The following is an 18285-nucleotide window of genomic DNA, read 5'->3' on the forward strand; positions in this document are numbered from 1 at the left end:
CAGGAAATACAGAAATGTATGCCACAGATGTGGACTGGTTACAGAATGTGAATTCTTGGAAATGTGTAAATAATTTATGGGGATAAATGACTAACAGTCTAAAATATGTCATTAAGAGTTTTATTACTTCATAACCCAGCTAAAAATCACAGGAGTATTTGAGTTGGAAGGGACCCCTGTTTAGTAATCTAATTCACCCTTGTATCAGAGAGAGAGCATTTTCATTATCCCTAAATGGTCCCAGAGAAGTGTGTCAAGTCTAGCCTTGAGTATCACCAGTGAAAGTGATTATAAAACCACCCTTAGCAGTTTGTTCTATTACCTAACTGCTCCTCTTAAATGTTTCCTAATATTTAGCCTAAATTTTCCATTCTGCAGTTTACACCCATTAGTGCTTGGTCTGCCCACGTTAACAAAGGGGAGTGTTTTGTCCCTGTCCTCTCTAGAACATCTTTTCTTGTATTTACAGACAGTTAATAATAGACATACAAGTAGGATGACTGGATGTCCCAATTTTATAGGGACAGTCCCAATATTTGTGGCTTTATCTTATATAGGTGCTTCTATTACGCCCCTCTCCCCACCCCATATTTGCTATCTGGTCACCCTACATACAAGTCTCCTTCAGAGTTTGATCTGCATCACAACCAAGTATGTGGGTCAATATCTGAATCTCTTCAATCTGCAAAATGGAGTCAGAAATCTTGGTTGTCTCAAAATGCTTCTGCTGCTTTTGTGGTCAGACCATAAATACTCCAAGAACAGCTTTTTTATTTGTTTTCTCAGGGTATCCAGGCACTTCTGGTCCCAGCTTGAACCAGGGAGTACAAGGACCTGAAGCAATGAAATAAGCAAACTTTCTTGACCCTCAGAGTTGTAGTTCTGATTTGGTTTCAGTTTGATGGTTGGCAACAGTTATTCTGTCCTATTCACTATTGTGTCTACTTTAGACCTGGTGTAAGTTTCAGTGTCATTGAATTTATTTAACTCTGGTCTGAATTTGGCCCTGGGTCTCTTCTCAGTTGTCTTTTTTCTTTTCCTTTTAGAGCAGGGGCAGGCAAACTTTTTGGCCTAAGGGCCACATCGAATTTCTGAAATTGTATGGAGGGTCGGTTAGGGGAGGCTGTGCCTTCCCAAACAGCCAGGCATGGCCTCCCCCCCGGACATCTACCCCATCCAACTCCCCGACCCTAACTAACTGCTCCCTGCCGCTCCATCCAACTCCCCCTTCTCCTTCCTGACTGCCCCCTGCCCCATCCAACCGCCCCTTCTCCTTGACCGCCCCCAGGACCCCTGCCCCCATTCAACCCCCCTGTTCCCTGCCCTCTGACTTTCCCGACCCCTATCCATGCCCCTGACTACCCCCCAAACTCCCCTGCCCTCTATCCAATCCCCCCACTCCCTGCCCCCTTACCACGCTGCCTGGAGCTCCGGTGGTTTCTGGTGCGGCTGCACCAGAACAGGCTGCCGCGCTGCACAACACAGAGCACCGGGTCAGGCTGCACTGCCCCAGGAGCTCGCTGCTCCGCCTCCCAGAGCATTGCCCCGGCGGTACAGTGAGCTGAGGCTGCAGGGGAGGGGAAACAGTGGGGAAGGGGCCGGGGGTGAGCCTCCCGGGCCAGGAGCTCAGGGGCCGGGTAGGACCGTCCCGCTGGCCGTAGTTTGCCTACCTTTGTTTTAGAGTAAAAATGCCTCATAAACCTAAAGCTCATGCTCAAATAAATTGGGTTAGTCTCTAAGGTGCCACAAGTACTCCTTTTCTTTTTGCGAATACAGACTAACACGGCTGTTACTCTGAAACCTAAACTGACAAAAGAGCCTCCTTCGGTTTTTCTTCCAGAGGGTGGGAGACCCTAGCCACACCAAGTTGTTTGCTTGGGGTGCTTCATGGACAGGTCCCAGTTTTACTTCTTGCAAGGGGGCCCTGTCCTTTACAGGCTTTCTTAAGTCCCTTCTGCTGCGGGATCAAAAGGAAAGTTAAATGCCCCAGCACACCCAAGAATAACTTCTTCCTGGGGTCCCTCAAAGGGGATAAAAGCCAACAGTACAGCATCTGTGCAGTGGTTTTTGAGATGTCCCTCTGGCTGGGCTGCTGAATCACACTCACTCTGTCAGGCTTACCCTTGGAGTTCACTGCACTTCCCCAAATAGCTTGGGTGGAGATCTGATGGGTGTTTCTCCCTGTGGCATCAGGAATTGCTTCAGCAGTTTTCTGCTTGGGGTGATCTCTCCGCTGACTGCAGTTTCCTCCTTTTCAAAGGCTTCCTCACAGTGCCTCTCTCTGGCACCTTCCTTGTCAGCTATCCACAACCCCCGTAGCACTTTCGTTGCTGTACAGTACTCTGAAATTCCCTAAACCTTTTTCTTTTTTTAAAAGGTGATATCCAGAACAGCACCCTGAATTGCTATACCTAGCTTGTTGAGTTCAAGACACATTAAACTACACCTCTACCCTGATATAACGTGGGCCTCAGGAGCCAAAAAATCTTATCGCATTATAGGTGAAACTGTTTTATATCGAACTTGCTTTGGCCTTGAGCATTTCCGTTGTTAATAGTCACTTCCTGCTCCCTGTCCCCTGACTGCCCCGACGCCTATCCAGGCCCCCCGGGACTCCCAAGACCTATCCAATGCCCCCGTTCCCTGACCGCCCCACCTCCAGAGCCTCCAAACCATCCAACCTCCCCCACCCCCCAAAGCTCCCTGTCCCCTGACCGACCCCTAAGAAGAGCACTGTGTCAGAGCCAGACACACTGATGCACTGATTTGCCGGAGCACACAGCCACCCCCTTTGCGCCCCAGAGTACAGCTTTACCGCATTCTATCTGAATTCATGTTCTATCTGAATTTGTGTTATAGCGGGGTAGAGGTGTAGTTGTCATCTAGCTCAGGTTTGGACCATTCATAGATTTTAAGACCAGAAGGGACCATTATGATCATCTAGTCTGACCTCCTTAAAAGCCGCATAGCCAAGCAGACCCAACCAGTGCGTTCTTTATGCAGTCTTCCAAGTTAGTAATGAAAATGCCAAATGGTATTAGACACAGGGCAGGCTGACAGCATCTCACTCAACACCTCTTCCCAACATGACACTTAACCATTAATTACTTCAATTTTTTAATGCCACTGTGCATCTAGTTTATAACAGTTCCAGCTCATTTTCATTTCTCTAATTTCCTCTTGGGAATGTCATATGGAGTCCTATTGACTGCCATGCTAAAGTGAAATACTTTGTTCAGCCCACTTTTCTTATCCTCTAAGCTTGTCATCTATCAAAGTAACAGGTTTCAGAGTGGTAGCCGTGTTAGTCTGTATCCACAAAAAGAACGAGGAGTACTTGTGGCACCTTAGAGACTAACAAATTTATTTGAGCATAAGCTTTTGTGGGCTAAAACCCACTTCATCGGATACATGCAATGGAAAATACAGTAGGAAGATATATATACACAGAGAACATGAAAAAATGGGTGTTGCCCTACCCACTGTAATGAGAGTGATCAGTTAAGGTGAGCTATTATCAGCAGGAGAAAAAACCTTTTTGTAGTGATAATCAGGCTGGCCCATTTCCAACAGTTGACAAGAAATAAGCATGGGGAAATAGTTTTACTTTGTGTAATGACCCATCCACTCCCAGTCTTTATTCAAGCCTAATTAACTGGACACCATTAAATGGGTCATTACACAAAGTAAAACTATTTCCCCATGCTTATTTTTCCCCCCTACTGTTACTCACAAGTTCTTGTCAACTGTTGGAGATGGGCCATCCTGATTATCACTACAAAAGGTTTTTTTTTCTCCTGCTGATCACTCTCCTTACAGTGGGTATGGCAACACCCATTTTTTCATGTTCTCTGTGTGTGTATGTATATAATCTTCCTACTGTATTTTCCACTGCATGCATCTGATGAAGTAGGTTTTAGTTCACAAAAGCTTATGCTCAAATAAATTTGTTAGTCTCTAAGGTGCCATAAGTACTTGTTCTTTCTGCTATCAAAGTAAGTTAGTTTGGCACAACCCGATTTTTGTTGACAAATTTACCTAATCAGAGCTGGAAAAGATCTACTATCAACCTTATCACTATTTATATTACAATATGGCTTAATGACTCCAACTGCAATCAGGGCCCTATTGGGAAGGATGGGAGAGGAAAATAGGCACAGGGAGGTGAAGTTGCCCAAGGCCTGCAGCAGGTCAGTGGCAGATAGGATTCAAACCCAGGCTGTCAGATTGACTATTCACTGGACCATTCTGCCACAGGAAAAAAAAAGCATCTCTTTAATTTCTCCAAGTATCACATATTTATTTACTGCATTTCTCTGAACAAGGACAATGAAAATAGACTGTTTTACTTCCTGCTTCTTCTCATGGCTGCTATGTGCTCCGTAACCGGTTTTTCTTTTCTTTTCATTTCATGACCGTTTAAAATTTCGGCCTCAGCCTGGCAGTGTCCTCCTTTACTACAATGTACCATTTTAACAAAACACACCCCCACCCCCCAGGGGCTGCGGGGGGTTGGTCTGTGCCCATCTCTCAAAGCCGGGACAGGTCCTGTCCCTGTGGGCTCTAGACAAGACAGGGCTTTGTCCTGCTTTCGGTAACCCCGGAGAGGCCCAGGAGTCCCTCTCTCCCACCCCCTTTCCACCAAGACTCCGCCACCAGCCGGGCGGCCGGCGGGGTTGGAAGAGGAGCCGGGGGCAGCGGGCGCCCGTTCTCCTGTCTCCAGACGCCGAGCGAGTCCCCACCGCGCCCGCTGCTCGCAGGGTGGGATCCCGGGTGGGCACAGCCCGGGCAGGCGCCGTGCGAGCTCCGCCGTACCCCTGGCACGACCCCCCCCCCGGCGCCGCCCGACAGTCCCGCGTCCGCAGCCCGCGCTGGCCCCGGGACCAGCCCCCCGCCCTGCCCGCAGCCAATGAGCAGGGAGGGAACCCGCCCGGCGGCGCTATAAGAGCGGGGGCCGCGGCTCCAGCCGGGCTCGCCTCCCCGGGACGAGGGTTACGGTGCGCTGGGACCATGTGCGGTGAGTGACGGGCTCGCCTGGCTCCCGGCTTCTCCCTCCCCTCCCCTGGCCTGGCCTGGCCTGGCCTGGCGTGGGACCCCCTCGCCCCCTTTGCAGGGAGCCCTCGCCCCCCGCTTTTCTTCCGAAGCCGGAAAACACGGGGGGGGGCATCTCCTTCCATCCTGCCAGGGGCCCCGACGTTCGCGGGAGCCCCCCCACCCCCTGGCCTCAAGGCCCCCAGAAGGCGGAAAGCCCCTGAACCGGGGGGCCAAGGGGGCACCTCCTTTCCAGCCCAGCAAGGGGACTAGCACCCCAGCAAGGGGACGAGCGGATGCTTTTCTCTGCCCTCCGCACCTCCCCGTTCGCACCCAGCCTGGCACCGCCCCTTCTCCCTCCAGCTGAGCTGGAGCCAGAGGTGGCAGCAGTCCCATGTGTTCGCCCCTCGACCCCCAAAGCTTGTTGCTTTCATGGAGAATGCTACGGTGCGGGGGCAAGCTAGGGGAATGTTTTTGCCCCCCCATCCGGAGCCGGGGAGCCGGCTACAAGGTCCTTGGTGGCCACCCCAAATGGGAGTGAGGACAAAGCCTATCTGTAATCCTATTACAAACTCTGTGTGTGTGTGTGGGGGGGGGGGGGGGCTAATTACATCTTCTCCTGGGAGACAGCAGGGGAGCAAGCAACTGCTGGGACAGGAGTGACTTTATTGTTAATTTGCAGGGTTGTTGCGTTGGTCCAGGAGACCAGGTGCCTGAGGGAATATCGGTTATTGGACCAGCTCCTGTTAGTGGACGAGACCAGCTTTGGCGGTCCGCAGACCCAAAGAACAGTTTTCAGAGTAACAGCCGTGTTAGTCTGTATTCGCAAAAAGAAAAGGAGTACTTGTGGCACCTTAGAGACTAACCAATTTATTTATTTATAGACCCAAAGAAGAACCCTGTAGAGCTCAACAGCTTGTCTCTTTCACTGCCGGAAGCTGGTCTGAGAAAAGATATTTCCTCACCCATCCTGTCTTTTTTTTATTTTTAATAGCATTAAAATTAGCCAGAACCCCTGCTACAGTGTGAATAGGAGTTCTAGTTATTTAAAAATACAGAAAATCCAGGCTTGATCCACAACTGTTCTCTCTGGGCTTCTTTATTTTTTAGAATTCTGCTCTTGATGCATCTGTTTTGTGGGGTTGGTAAACCATAGATCTGGGAGGGTGTAACTGGCTTTTAACCATTTGTGCTTGTCATAGGTAATGCTTCCCATCCTTAACTCCCTTTTGGACCAGTCGTATCTTTCTGTTTGATTGTCCTCCCCCAAACTCCATCTTGCTGGCTTGCCCCCAAACATCTTTCATCACAACAGGCTTCAGGTGGTCCACTTCAGTGGTTCTCTGTTTTTGGGTTACTGGGTGGCTCCACTATTAATCTTTGCTCTAGATCAGTGGTTTTTTCAGCCTTTGGCCTGCTAACTCTGGGGGTCTGCAGACCATGTCTAAGATTTACAAAGGGGTCTTCACCTCCATTTGAAATTTTTTAGGGGTCTGCAAATGAAAAGGTGAAAACTACTGCTCTAGGTCCAAATGTCTCCTCTTGACACTTGGCTGTGTCTTCCCTAGGGGAAAAAGTGTGTTCTTCACTTGAGTTAAAATTAGGGCTGTCAAGCGATTAAAAAAAATTAATTGTGATTAATTGTGCTGTTAAACAATAATAGAATACCATTATTTAAATATTTTTGATGTCTAAATTTTCAAATATATTGAATTCAAATACAAGACAGAATACAAAGTGTACAGTGCTCACTTTATTTATTTTTGATTACAAATATTTGCACTGTAAAAAACAAAAGTATTTTTCAATTCACTTAATACAAGTACTGTAGTGCAACCTCTTTATCATGAAAGTTGAATTTAGAAATGTAGAATTATGTAAAAAAACCCAACAACCTGCATTCAAAAACAAAACAATGTAAAACTTTAGAGCCTAAGAGTCCACTCAGTTCTACTTAAGCCAATCGCTCAGACAAACAAATTTGGTTACAATTTGCAGGAGATAATGCTGCCTGCTTCTTGTTTACAATATCACCTGAAAGTGAGAATAGGCGTTCGCATGGCACTGTTGTAGCAGGTATTGCAAGATATTTGTGAGCCAGATGTGGTAAAGATTCACATGTCCCTTCATGCTTCAACCACCATTCCAGAGGACATGCGTCCGTGCTGATGATGGGTTCTGCTCAATAACAACACATAGCAGTGTGGACCGACGCATGTTGATTTTTGTTATGTGAGTCAGTTGCCACCAGCAGAAGGTTGATTTTTCTTTTTTGGTGGTTTGGGTTCTATAGTTTCCACATCGGAGTGTTGCTCTTTTAAGAATTCAGAAAGCATGCTCCGCAGCTCATCCCTCTTTTGGAAGGCACTTCAGATTCTTAAACTTTAGGTCAAGTGCTGTAGCTATCCTTAAAAATCTCACATTGGTACCTTCTTTGCATTTTGTCAAATCTGTGAAAGTATTCTTAAAACGAACATGTGGTGGCTCATCATCCGAGACTGCTATAACATGAAATGCAGGGAAAACAGAACATGAGACATACAGTTCTCCCCCAAGGAGTTCAGTCACAAATTTAATTACCGCATTATTTTTTTAGCGGGCAACATCAGCATGGAAGCATGTCCTCTAGAATGCTGGCCAAAGCATGAAGGGGCATATGAATGTTTAGCATATCTGGCATGTAACTACTTTGCAATGCTGCCTACAAAAGTGCCATGTGAACGCCTTTTCTCACTTTCAGGTGACATGGTAAATAAGAAGAAGGCAGCAGAATCTCCCATAAATGTAAACAATCCGATGAAGTGAGCTGTACCTCACGAAAGCTTATGCTCAAATAAATTTGTTAGTCTCTAAGGTGCCACAAGTACTCCTTTTCTTTTTGTGGATACAGACTAACACAGCTGCTACTCTGAAACTTGTTTGTCTTAGCGATTGACTAAACAAGAAGTAGGACTGAGTGGACTAGTAGGCTTGGAAGTTTTACTTTGTTGTGTTACATAACTGCACGCAAACAAAAATGTAGATTTTGTTTTTTTAAGTTTCTCTTTCATGATAAAGAGATTGCACTGCAGTACTTCTAAGAGGTGAATTAAAAATACTATTGCTTTTGTTTATCATTTTTACAGTGCAAATATTTGTAATAAAAATAATATAAAGTGAGCAGTGTACACTTTGTATTCTGTGTTTTTAATACAAATATATTTGAAAATGTAGAAAAAAATCCAAAAAATTTAATAAATTTCAATAGGTATTCTATTGTTTAACAGTGTGATTAATTGCAATTAATTTTTTTTTAGTTAAATCGCGTGAGTAAACTGCAATTAATTGACAGCCCTAGTTAAAATCCTAGTGATAAGACAGTTTGTAGTAGTTTTCACATGACTCAGTAGAATTCTGCCATCGGCCTAGGCCACTTCTCAGAGAGGTGGATAACTACATCAACAGAAAAACCTCTTCCATCAATGTAAGAAGTGTCAACTCCACAGAGCTACTGTGCTGTTGTAGAGTAACAGCCGTGTTAGTCTGTATTCGCAAAAAGAAAAGGAGGACTTGTGGCACCTTAGAGACTAACCAATTTATTTGAACATTTATTTGAACATAAGCTTTCGTGAGAAGCTCACGAAAGCTTATGTTCAAATAAATGTTCAAATAAATTGGTTAGTCTCCAAGGTGCCACAAGTCCTCCTTTTCTTTTTGTGCTGTTGTAGCTATTGAATTAGCCAAGGCCATGTCTATGCTACAGCAAACCTTTGCTTTCCTACTGAAAGCAAGACCTTTAAGATTGTTGATTAGGCTGGCTTTGAATGTGACTAGATTCTATAAAAAGAACAGGAGGACTTGTGGCACCTTAGAGACTAATACATTTATTAGAGCATAAGCTTTCATGGGCTACAGCCCACTTCATCGGATGCATAGAATGGAACATATAGTAAGAAGGTGTGTGTGTGTGTGTGTGTGTGTGTATACATATATACACACACGTACAGAGAAGGTGGAAGTTGCCATACAAATTGTAAGAGGCTAATTAAGATGAGCTATTATCATTAGCCTCTTACAGTTTGTATGGCAACTTCCACCTCCTCTGTGCATATGTATATCTATCTTACTATATGTTCCATTCTATGCATCCGATGAAGTGAGCTGTAGCCCACGGAAGCTTATGCTCTAATAAATTTGTTCGTCTCTAAGGTGCCACAAGTACTCCTTAGTTTTTGTGGATACAGACTAACATGGCTGCTACTCTGAAACTAGATTCTATGATGCTTTAAAAAGTGATAGCAGCCTGTATACACTAGGGCTCTCAATGCTGCTAATGCAGTGCAGTTTAGCAACAGAGGGAATTTTTTTTTTTTTGAAAACTTTTTTTAATGTAGAGAGGCTCCTCAAAATTTGTGAGGAATTTGGTAAAGGTGAGGAGTCCATTGAGGGACAAGGAAAAGTGTGCTACTTACCTGTACTTGAATGAAACTTTAAAAAGGTTCTTGGTGTGAGATTTGGGCTCAAATTGAGTTTTACTGAGTCTCCCTTACTTTTATGCTCTGAAGCAGAAATCAGTGCTTTGTCTTTTTGAAAATGTCCAAGGAGATGTTCGAACATCTACTTACTTTTAAGTTGCTTTCATCAAAACAAACTTAAAAGGTACCTTAATTAAAACAAACAACAACAAAGCAACCTAGGTGAGAGACAACCCTAGGTAAACAGACATGTCAGAAACATTCAACTGAGAGACTGGAAGTGACTTAATCCGAAGGTATGCAGGCTTTATTGATTGAGGAAATAAGGGAGTTAATCCTGCTAACGCAGTTTAGTAACATTTCTAATTTAGGGGTGGGGTAACTGACTCAGTATGAAATAGCAAGGGGAGTAACCAGTCACGTATCGTGAGAATGATGTGATTTAATTGCACTCCGCCTTCTGCCACCACCAGCATTTGTGGACCAGATGTCTTCAGTAATATAACATTTTTTAATTTTTACAATGGAACTTCAGTCCCAAAATGCCATGGGAGGGGGGAAGAGGACAGGGAATCCTTGTTCTGGATGTGAGGCATCTGTAAAATGCCCAGGATAACATGTATGACCCCATTAACTGTCACGTACCCCTTAACACATACATGGCATGTTGAAGCTGCTCTGTGAAACCTGAACACTTTCAATATTCTCTCTACAGTCAGCAGATATTTTAAGATTTGTAAAAAGTATTAATAGTCCCTTAAGGTTTATTGTCTCCTCCAATGATGTAAATCTGGAAATATTCACTGTGGTACCTTCTTGTCTAATCTCTGATTTTGTGTATGTGTGGGGTGGGGTTAGGTAGTACATACAAGCCAAAGGTTTGCAATGTCGGTTCCTTAAATTTAAGTACCTAAATTTATCTACATAGAAACCTAAGTACCCTTTTCAGGTGACTAATCTGGAAAATTTTGGCCAGAATTGCCATTTACGTAAATGGCAATGTTGTTGCATGAAAATAAGGGAGGAAGAGTAGTAGTAGGCATCTGTCAGTCTCGAGAGACCACGGGTAGGTGCCACTGAGAGGTAAAAAAATTTACTGAGCTTGTTTTTATGGCATCTGCAAATGTGGCTGAAGAGACCCACTCGGGAGAGAGAGTCTCTGCCACATCTGTCACATTTAAAAGTGATGTTTCGATCCTATGAGGATGCAATGTAAAAAGTGTTGACTCTTTTAAGCAGACTGGCTATTTTAAGTGTAAAATAAGCTCTAGTCCATCTAAAAGTGAATTTCACTTTCTTCTCTCAGAGCTAAGTTTCTGGCACCAACAACGCACTCGCTCCAACTATTGAACGTGGACTTTAATCTCTTGGGGCGGGGAAGTGCCTTTACTTTCGGTCAAATTCAGAGCATAGGCTGCTCCCATCTTGGTGGAATCTTGCAATTACAAGCATTCTTGTGAAGTTTTTCAATAGAAAATTCTCAGAATCCTTTTTCTAACACATGACATGCAGTCTGCCAGAGAAAGCCAGAACTGCAGACTCTTGATGGGGGTTTAAGGAGAGGCCTCAAGCAAAGATTAACTCTGCTCTTTCTTAAACTTCTGAGCAGTATTTTGGTGTTTTGTTTGTACAGAAGCCATTTTGCACTGGAATAGACAATCAGCTACAAGTAACTTGATCAAACCAGATAATTACAGTCATTACTACAGTTTATAACTGGCTTCATCTTCTGTGTGATGCAGTTACAACATGGTATTGTGGTCAAAGGACAATACTGTAGCAAAAGACAAAAGAATGACTTTGAACATTAGCAGTTAGATATAAAATATCCAATTCTATCTTGTACCCCAGATTTATATTCAAGGACAACACTTCATTTTTTTTTTTAAATTGTGCTAGTGAGGTGAGACCATCACTTTCAATGGCTTTACTTGATTTTTTTGGTATAATACTTAAGCTAAAATGTGTTAGCCTTTTTTATTACAAGTTCTGTTGGAAATTGCCTCTAGCTAACACTTTTTAATGGTTTTCAGAGGGATCAGTTTCACAAGTCTCCTTTATATCAAGTAAAAATATTTGTCAAACCTGTAATTTGGTTCAGCTTCCAGTGGATGCGAGCTTTTCAGAAAACACTTTACTAAAATGTTGGTCTAATTGCATGTTTCAGAGTAACAGCCGTGTTAGTCTGTATTCGCAAAAAGAAAAGGAGGACTTGTGGCACCTTAGAGACTAACCAATTTATTTGAGCATGAGCTTTCGTGAGCTACAGCTCACTTCATCGGATGCATACCGTGGAAACTGCAGCAGACTTTATATATACACAGAGAATATGAAACAATACCTCCTCCCACCCCACTGTCCTGCTGGTAATAGCTTATCTAAAGTGATCATCAGTGATGGGCTATCACCAGCAGGAGAGTGAATCTGTGTGGAGGGGGAGAAAACCTGGATTTGTGCTGGAAATGGCCCACCTGATGATCACTTTAGATAAGCTATTACCAGCAGGACAGTGGGGGTGGGAGGAGGTATTGTTTCATATTCTCTGTGTATATATAAAGTCTGCTGCAGTTTCCACGGTATGCATCCGATGAAGTGAGGTCTAATTGCATGTTGCTCAACTCCTCTTTAAATCCAGCCAAAAGGATGATCTGTTCAGGGAAGAAAGTACATGAGTGAATAAATTATGAAACACAAAAAAATACTGGAGAGGTTTGGTTTTGAGAATGAATTATTTCCCTATACCCAAAGAGTTTGTAATATATTCCTTGGCAACCCAGGTGCAGCTATCACTTTCAGCGTAATGGCCTCTAGTGGCTTCTGAACCTCTGAGTTGACATATGTAGAAACATAGCTAGAGTTTCCTAGAAACAAGGAGCCTTTAACAATTACAGCACACTGGTAGCATTGTAAAGGCCGTCCCAAACGAAGCTTTTCCTGGAGCTCTGCATAGTCACGAAGACGCCACACTGAACATACATGCCTGAGGTGTCTTTAAAGACGTTGTGAAATCTGGCATAGAAAGAAGGGTTGGAGCTGAAAAGGGAGGCATGTAACAATGTTTTGGAATGATATTAAGAAATCTGTATTTAAAAATTCTGCTCTTGAGGCTGATGACATGCACCAAACAACTGGAACTGGGTGTCTGAAAAAGCTGTCCAAAAATCCGCAGTCTAAGGAGCCTTTATATGTAATAAACTGTAGACATTACTTCCAAGAAATCCATTTAAGAATAACACTTTCAATGTGTTCAGTTAAATTTTTTTAAAAGCATCTAATGTGTCAATGTTCTCTGCACATACTGCCACCCGGATATTAATATGATGAGCATATTAGAAATGCCTAGGCTAAACAGATATATGCAGTGCTGTTGTTGCTGTGTTGGTCCCAGGATATTAGAGAGAAGATGGGTGAGGTAATATCTTTTATTGGACCAACTTCTGTTGGTGAGAGAGACTAAACAGAGGGATTTCTATTCTGTAGTGCAGAACTGTTCTACTGAGGATATGCTATTCTGGATCAGTCTAATGAGCACAATAGTTTATGTGAGATTAAAAAGCTATCAGGCTAATTGTAATATCTGTGGTAGAAATTCTTTGAAATTGCTGGATTTACACCAACAATGAATTTGTCCCTAGATGTTCAACTATAATATCTTCACTACAACTTCCTTGCTTTTGGAGGACCACTGGGATATGTAAATTATGATGTTGAGTTCTCAATATCTTTAATTGATGGAGTGAAGGTATTAACAAATGCTTCTTGTATTCAAAATGTTAATTAGTCATTGCAGCTCTGTATTTGTTAATAAAAACAATACTTTCAAGTTTAACTGTCTCTTAATAGCTCAACTTTTACTCCTTTAGCTCTGTGATGTCACTTTCACTAGTTCTCTCGTCTGGATATGGTTTTCTGGACTAGACAGGAGCTAATTTATAATGTTAAAGGCATTTTTTAACAGCAAAACCTTCCAGGCTACCATTAGAACAAAAATGGTCACAAGAATACATGTTTTGTCTTTTGCTTGCAGGTCTCCTTAAAAAAACAAACAACCCCCCCCCCCTGCGTGTACACACACACCAAAAACTGAATATAGTTGCACCCTCTAAAGTGATCAGTGATCAGTTATCCTTCAGTCTCATTATGCTATTACTCTGCTTCACCTCAGCCTTCAGAAAATGACCTGACACATCAAGAATTCCTTCCTGTCTTAGTGGTGTCCCATTCCCCTGTTCTTCTTTCCCTCCCATTCAAGAAAAGAGATTCCAGCTTGTGCACTTTCTTCTCATTCTGTCTTTCTGTTTATGGAGCAGAGTGTTCAGTTCTTTTCTACAGCAGATTGCTCTCTGAACAAGATGACCTCATAGACGTTAAGGTCAGAAGGGTCCGTCATGATCATCTAATCTGACTTCCTGCATATTGCTCACCACAGCACTTCACCCACCCACTCCTGTAATAGACCCATAACCTCTGGCTGAGTTACTGATATTCTCCAATCGTGATTTAAAGACTTCAAGTTACAGAGAAGCCATCATTGACTCTAGTTTCAAGCAGCAAGTGACCCATACTGCACAGCTGCAGCGGAAGGTGAAAATCCCCTAGAGTGTCTGCCAATCTGACCTGCGGGAAAATTTCCTCCTGACCCCAAATATGGTGATCAGTTAGACCCTGAGCATGTCATCAAGACCTACCAGCCAGACACCTAGGAAAGAATTCAACGGAGTAACCCAGAGCCCTGAAGCATGTGGGATGACAAATGGGACTAATAACTCTTCGTAGAGTCAGGGGTGACAAGCCGGTTATGTTGAGGGAGAACTTCGGGGGGGTGTCCTTTTGTCCCCTCACTTTTTTGTCCTTCCTTTTCGATGTCTTTTCTTTCCTTTGTATTTGCTTCCCTAGTTTTCTCTTCTCTCCCCCTGCTAAAATGACCATTGAACACCATATAAAGTAGAAACTTTTCAAAAATAGATAACTACTCAAAGTATCTATCCTATTTAAGCATTTTGGGCCCTGCCTTTGATTACTAATGTCACCTTTTGTTGTACCTTAGTATTCAGATGTCTTAGTTATAGATATGAAGTTGATCACAATACTCTCATTTTCAGCTGCAATCATCATGAAGTGTTGGGAAGACTCTTTTTTCAGCTTTTGATGTTCGCTGCTGCTCCTAATTGGATATGACTGTGATGAGAATGAAAGGCTAAGCATTGCTTAGAACTGGTGCACTTGTTTAATGAACATGAACACTGTATTTGGTTTGCAGCATTTAAAATGGTTGGATAAATTTCTCTTCCCATTTTAAAGCCCACTGGGAATGACTGTACCAAATATAGACTTTATTGGGAAATGCGTGGTTGGTTGGTTTGTTTGTTTAATCTTACCAATAAATAAATGTTTTGAATTCCATAAAGGATTTTAAATCAATTTCTGAAGGGATTCAAACTAAATATTTGCTTTCTGTTCTGTCTCCCTTCCTCTCTCCTTGTTTTACAGGAATCTTTGCTTATCTGAACTACAGAGTACCTCAGACTCGGAAGCAGATATTTGAGACCCTGATAAAAGGGCTACAGAGATTAGAATACAGAGGCTATGACTCTGCAGGTATCTAAATTTACTTGTACATGTGAGCATTTGTAAACAGGATGATGCTAACTGCTTACCTTTAAATTTAAGATAATATGGCTAATACTTTTAATCAGAACTCAGCATCTTGATTTGCACAGTATTCTCTCAAGCTAATTTTATACCATTGCCAGGAGAGGATCAAAATAATTTATCTTGACTATTAATCTCATCTTCAACTTTCCTTAGGACTTCAAGGGCTGAACACTTGATTTAACCAGGTGTTCACCTATAATTGAGGTGTAGATCATGTAATCAAAGCAAACAGGATAAGGGAACACTGTCTACACACTATAGGGTTGGGTTTGGGGCTTTTTTTGGGTTGGGGTAGCATGTGTCTTGTTGGAGGGGGGGCGGGAATCAAGGAGGCTTATTAAAATGACATATAACTTTTTAATGTCACTAGGCAAAATCTAGCTGGGGGTCCTTACTTAGGCAAAAGTCCTGTTGACTTCAGTGGGAATTTTGCCTGAACTGGGGAGACAGGAATTGCCCTAATCTAATCTACAGGAGTCCAGTAATAGACTTCAAGAGTTTCTCTTTGGAGGCTAATTTTGAAGTAGAGCCATGCCTTTGCATGTGCATGTCAGTCTCATCTCAGGTTGGACATTTCTTATAGACTCAGACTTTAAGGCTAGAAGGGAACATCATGATCATCTAGTTAAATTCATTTCTTAAGTAACTGACACTCACAGATAGGTCTTCTGAATTCTAGGTGTTGCCATTGATGGAAATAATAACGAAGATAAAGAAAGGTACATCAGACTAATCAAGAAAAGAGGAAAAGTGAAGGCACTAGATGAGGAGTTACACAGTAAGTTTAAAAATTCGTATGTTGGCTTTGTATGTATTGCTGGTATGCAGATATCACCTTAGACCTCACTCGTGTGAAAACATTACCGCTGATCGCTGCATTGTATAACAGGCATTAGATTGGAGTGAGTGGTCTGTGATCAGCCACACTGGCTGTCACAAAGTAAATCCGTCTTCATGCTCCAAGTGTAAAGCAGCATTCTTCTTGTTAAAGTGATGGAAGCCTCAGTCCACTCTTCATTTTTGGGTGGCTACCATGCTCCTTGAAATATGAGCTTCCTCTTGCAAGCAGTCATATACTTAATGGACATTCTGCAGCAGGAATGGCAGAACATGGACTGTTGTACAACAGAAGCTCTTATTAGCACTAAAGCAACTGGCTGTCTTCACAGCATCAGTTTTATATAACGCTTCTGTAACCCACACACCCTCTGGGTGTGGAGTTCTGCCCCATCTAGTGGGGTTGACACCACTGAGAGAGAGTTGGAGAGAGAGACACTGATTGCTCTAGCTAACAGCCAGTTGACCTTTAGCTCAGGCATTAGAGGCTCATGCACTAAGCTCCAGAGGTCCCTGGTTTGATCCCTCCTGCTGATGACCGGGTTCTGTCCATGTTCCACTTCCATCTATGAAAAGCAGAAGTCACGTTTCAATATATCTGCATTGTATCTTATAGTAATGTGAACTTTTGGCTTCGTGCATAACTGTTAGAATTGGTTGAAAATGGTTCAGCATTAGCAAATAAAGGTTTTAATCACAATAACTTGAACCACCCAAAGTTTAGTGTCATGAAAGTAAATACTTAAGGTTTTTTTGCCATCTTCTAACTGCTTTTTAATCTACTGAAATGTAAAAACGTTGGGGGACCAAATTCTGTTAATCTTGCGGTTTGTGTGATTTTAAGATTCAATTTAAAGCTGTTAGTGAACTGATTTCCCTCTCTATAGAACAAGATGGCATGGACTTAAAGGCAGATTTTGAAACACATTTTGGAATTGCTCACACTCGCTGGGCAACCCATGGAGTGCCCAATGCAGTGAATAGTCACCCTCAGAGATCAGATAAAAAGAATGGTAGGTATTCTCTGTACCAATCTGGAATCCTATTTGAATTTGAAATGTCACCAAAGACTTCAGAATACAGTGGATTACTGTAAAACTGATTTATGTGTGTAAATTTCAGATAGTCTGAACTCAGTTACCTTGTCAAACAGAAATTTCAGCGAACAATTTTGTGGATTTTTCTGAATTTGGCAAAGCAGTAATTGCTCAAATAAAACATCCCTGCATCTAATAGTCTTAAGTGAAATTTGTGTCATGCTTGAGAAACAAGTGCAATTAAATCACTAAGGGTATAAATTGTTCTACCAATAAATATTTGTGTGTATCAAAATTTTCAGTACAACTAGCCATCTACTCGGACACAATATAGAAATACATCTTATCGCGTCAAAGTCATCGTTGGTGTAATTGCATTTCGAAGGGATTAGATTGAGGATGAATTTAGCCTGTTGGGGGCTGTAAAATGCTTAGAAATTTTCGTAATGAAGTTTGAGCAATCTATTATGTCTGAATCCTGATTGGCTAGAAATTCTAAGGGCAGATCTACACTTAAAACACTCCACAGGCACAGCTGCATTGCCCTAGCACTTCAGTGGAGATGCTGCTACACCAGTGGGGAGAGCATCTTCCCTTAGCATAGTTAATCCACCTTTGCAAGAGGTGGTAGCTGTGTTGATGGGCCAAATGTTCAAAAGTACTCAGCCCCCAGCATACTAATCTCTGTTTAAAAACCTTGCTACTTATTGTGGGAACTGAATTCTTTTGAAAATTTGGCTCATAATAGTTTTTATTTTTAAAGAAATTTCTTTATTTTTAAATCTTCCCTTACTGTCAGTCACCCCCAGGAGTGAAAATGGAGTTACCCTATTTGAAAACTTCTATCCAAACAATGAAACTTAGCTGTTTTATTGTTTGAAGTGTCCAGCTGCACTAACACATTCTTTGATTGAGACTACAGTTTCCGAATGGCCTGTTGTCTCTTACAAATGTAATGATTTTTGGGTGGTGAATTTTTAATTGGTTTACAAGGGGTTTAATCATTGCTCGATCTGGCTAAATTCATATATTCTATTTAACATAATTGTTAATATCTAACAAAACACTGTCTATAATAAACTAAAGTTAATAAAGATTACTGTTAATATTAATATCTAGTTGCAATATTTAATCTCAGAAATTGAGTGTGATCTCTTTAAAGAGGGCAACAGACTTCTTTTTGAAAAAGAAGATCACACTCTTCTCTTCCCCTTATAAACCAATCAAGCTGTTTCTCCCATTGGCTGGCTGGGAAGAGGGGGGAAAAGAGA

The 18285-nt window shown here is 42.4% G+C and overlaps 1 protein-coding gene across 2 annotated transcripts in view; it reads left to right on the top strand.

The window, feature by feature from the left end:
* Positions 1-18285, top strand: part of GFPT2 (glutamine-fructose-6-phosphate transaminase 2) — a 91117-nt gene that overhangs the window by 60321 nt on the left and 12511 nt on the right. The window contains exons 1-4 of one of the 2 annotated variants that reach the window (XM_084636368.1): positions 4901-5017; positions 14976-15083; positions 15820-15918; positions 16865-16990. In XM_084636368.1, the coding sequence (XP_084492494.1) occupies positions 5011-5017; positions 14976-15083; positions 15820-15918; positions 16865-16990 (340 nt within the window). In that variant the 5' untranslated portion in view covers positions 4901-5010. Of the gene's footprint in view, positions 1-4900; positions 5018-14975; positions 15084-15819; positions 15919-16864; positions 16991-18285 lie in introns of those variants that run through there. The other variant, XM_084636369.1, reaches the window with a different exon arrangement.

This window comes from Lepidochelys olivacea (assembly GCF_965140295.1).
Source record: "Lepidochelys olivacea isolate rLepOli2 genome assembly, chromosome: 8".
In the NCBI taxonomy this organism is placed as follows: domain Eukaryota; kingdom Metazoa; phylum Chordata; order Testudines; family Cheloniidae; genus Lepidochelys; species Lepidochelys olivacea.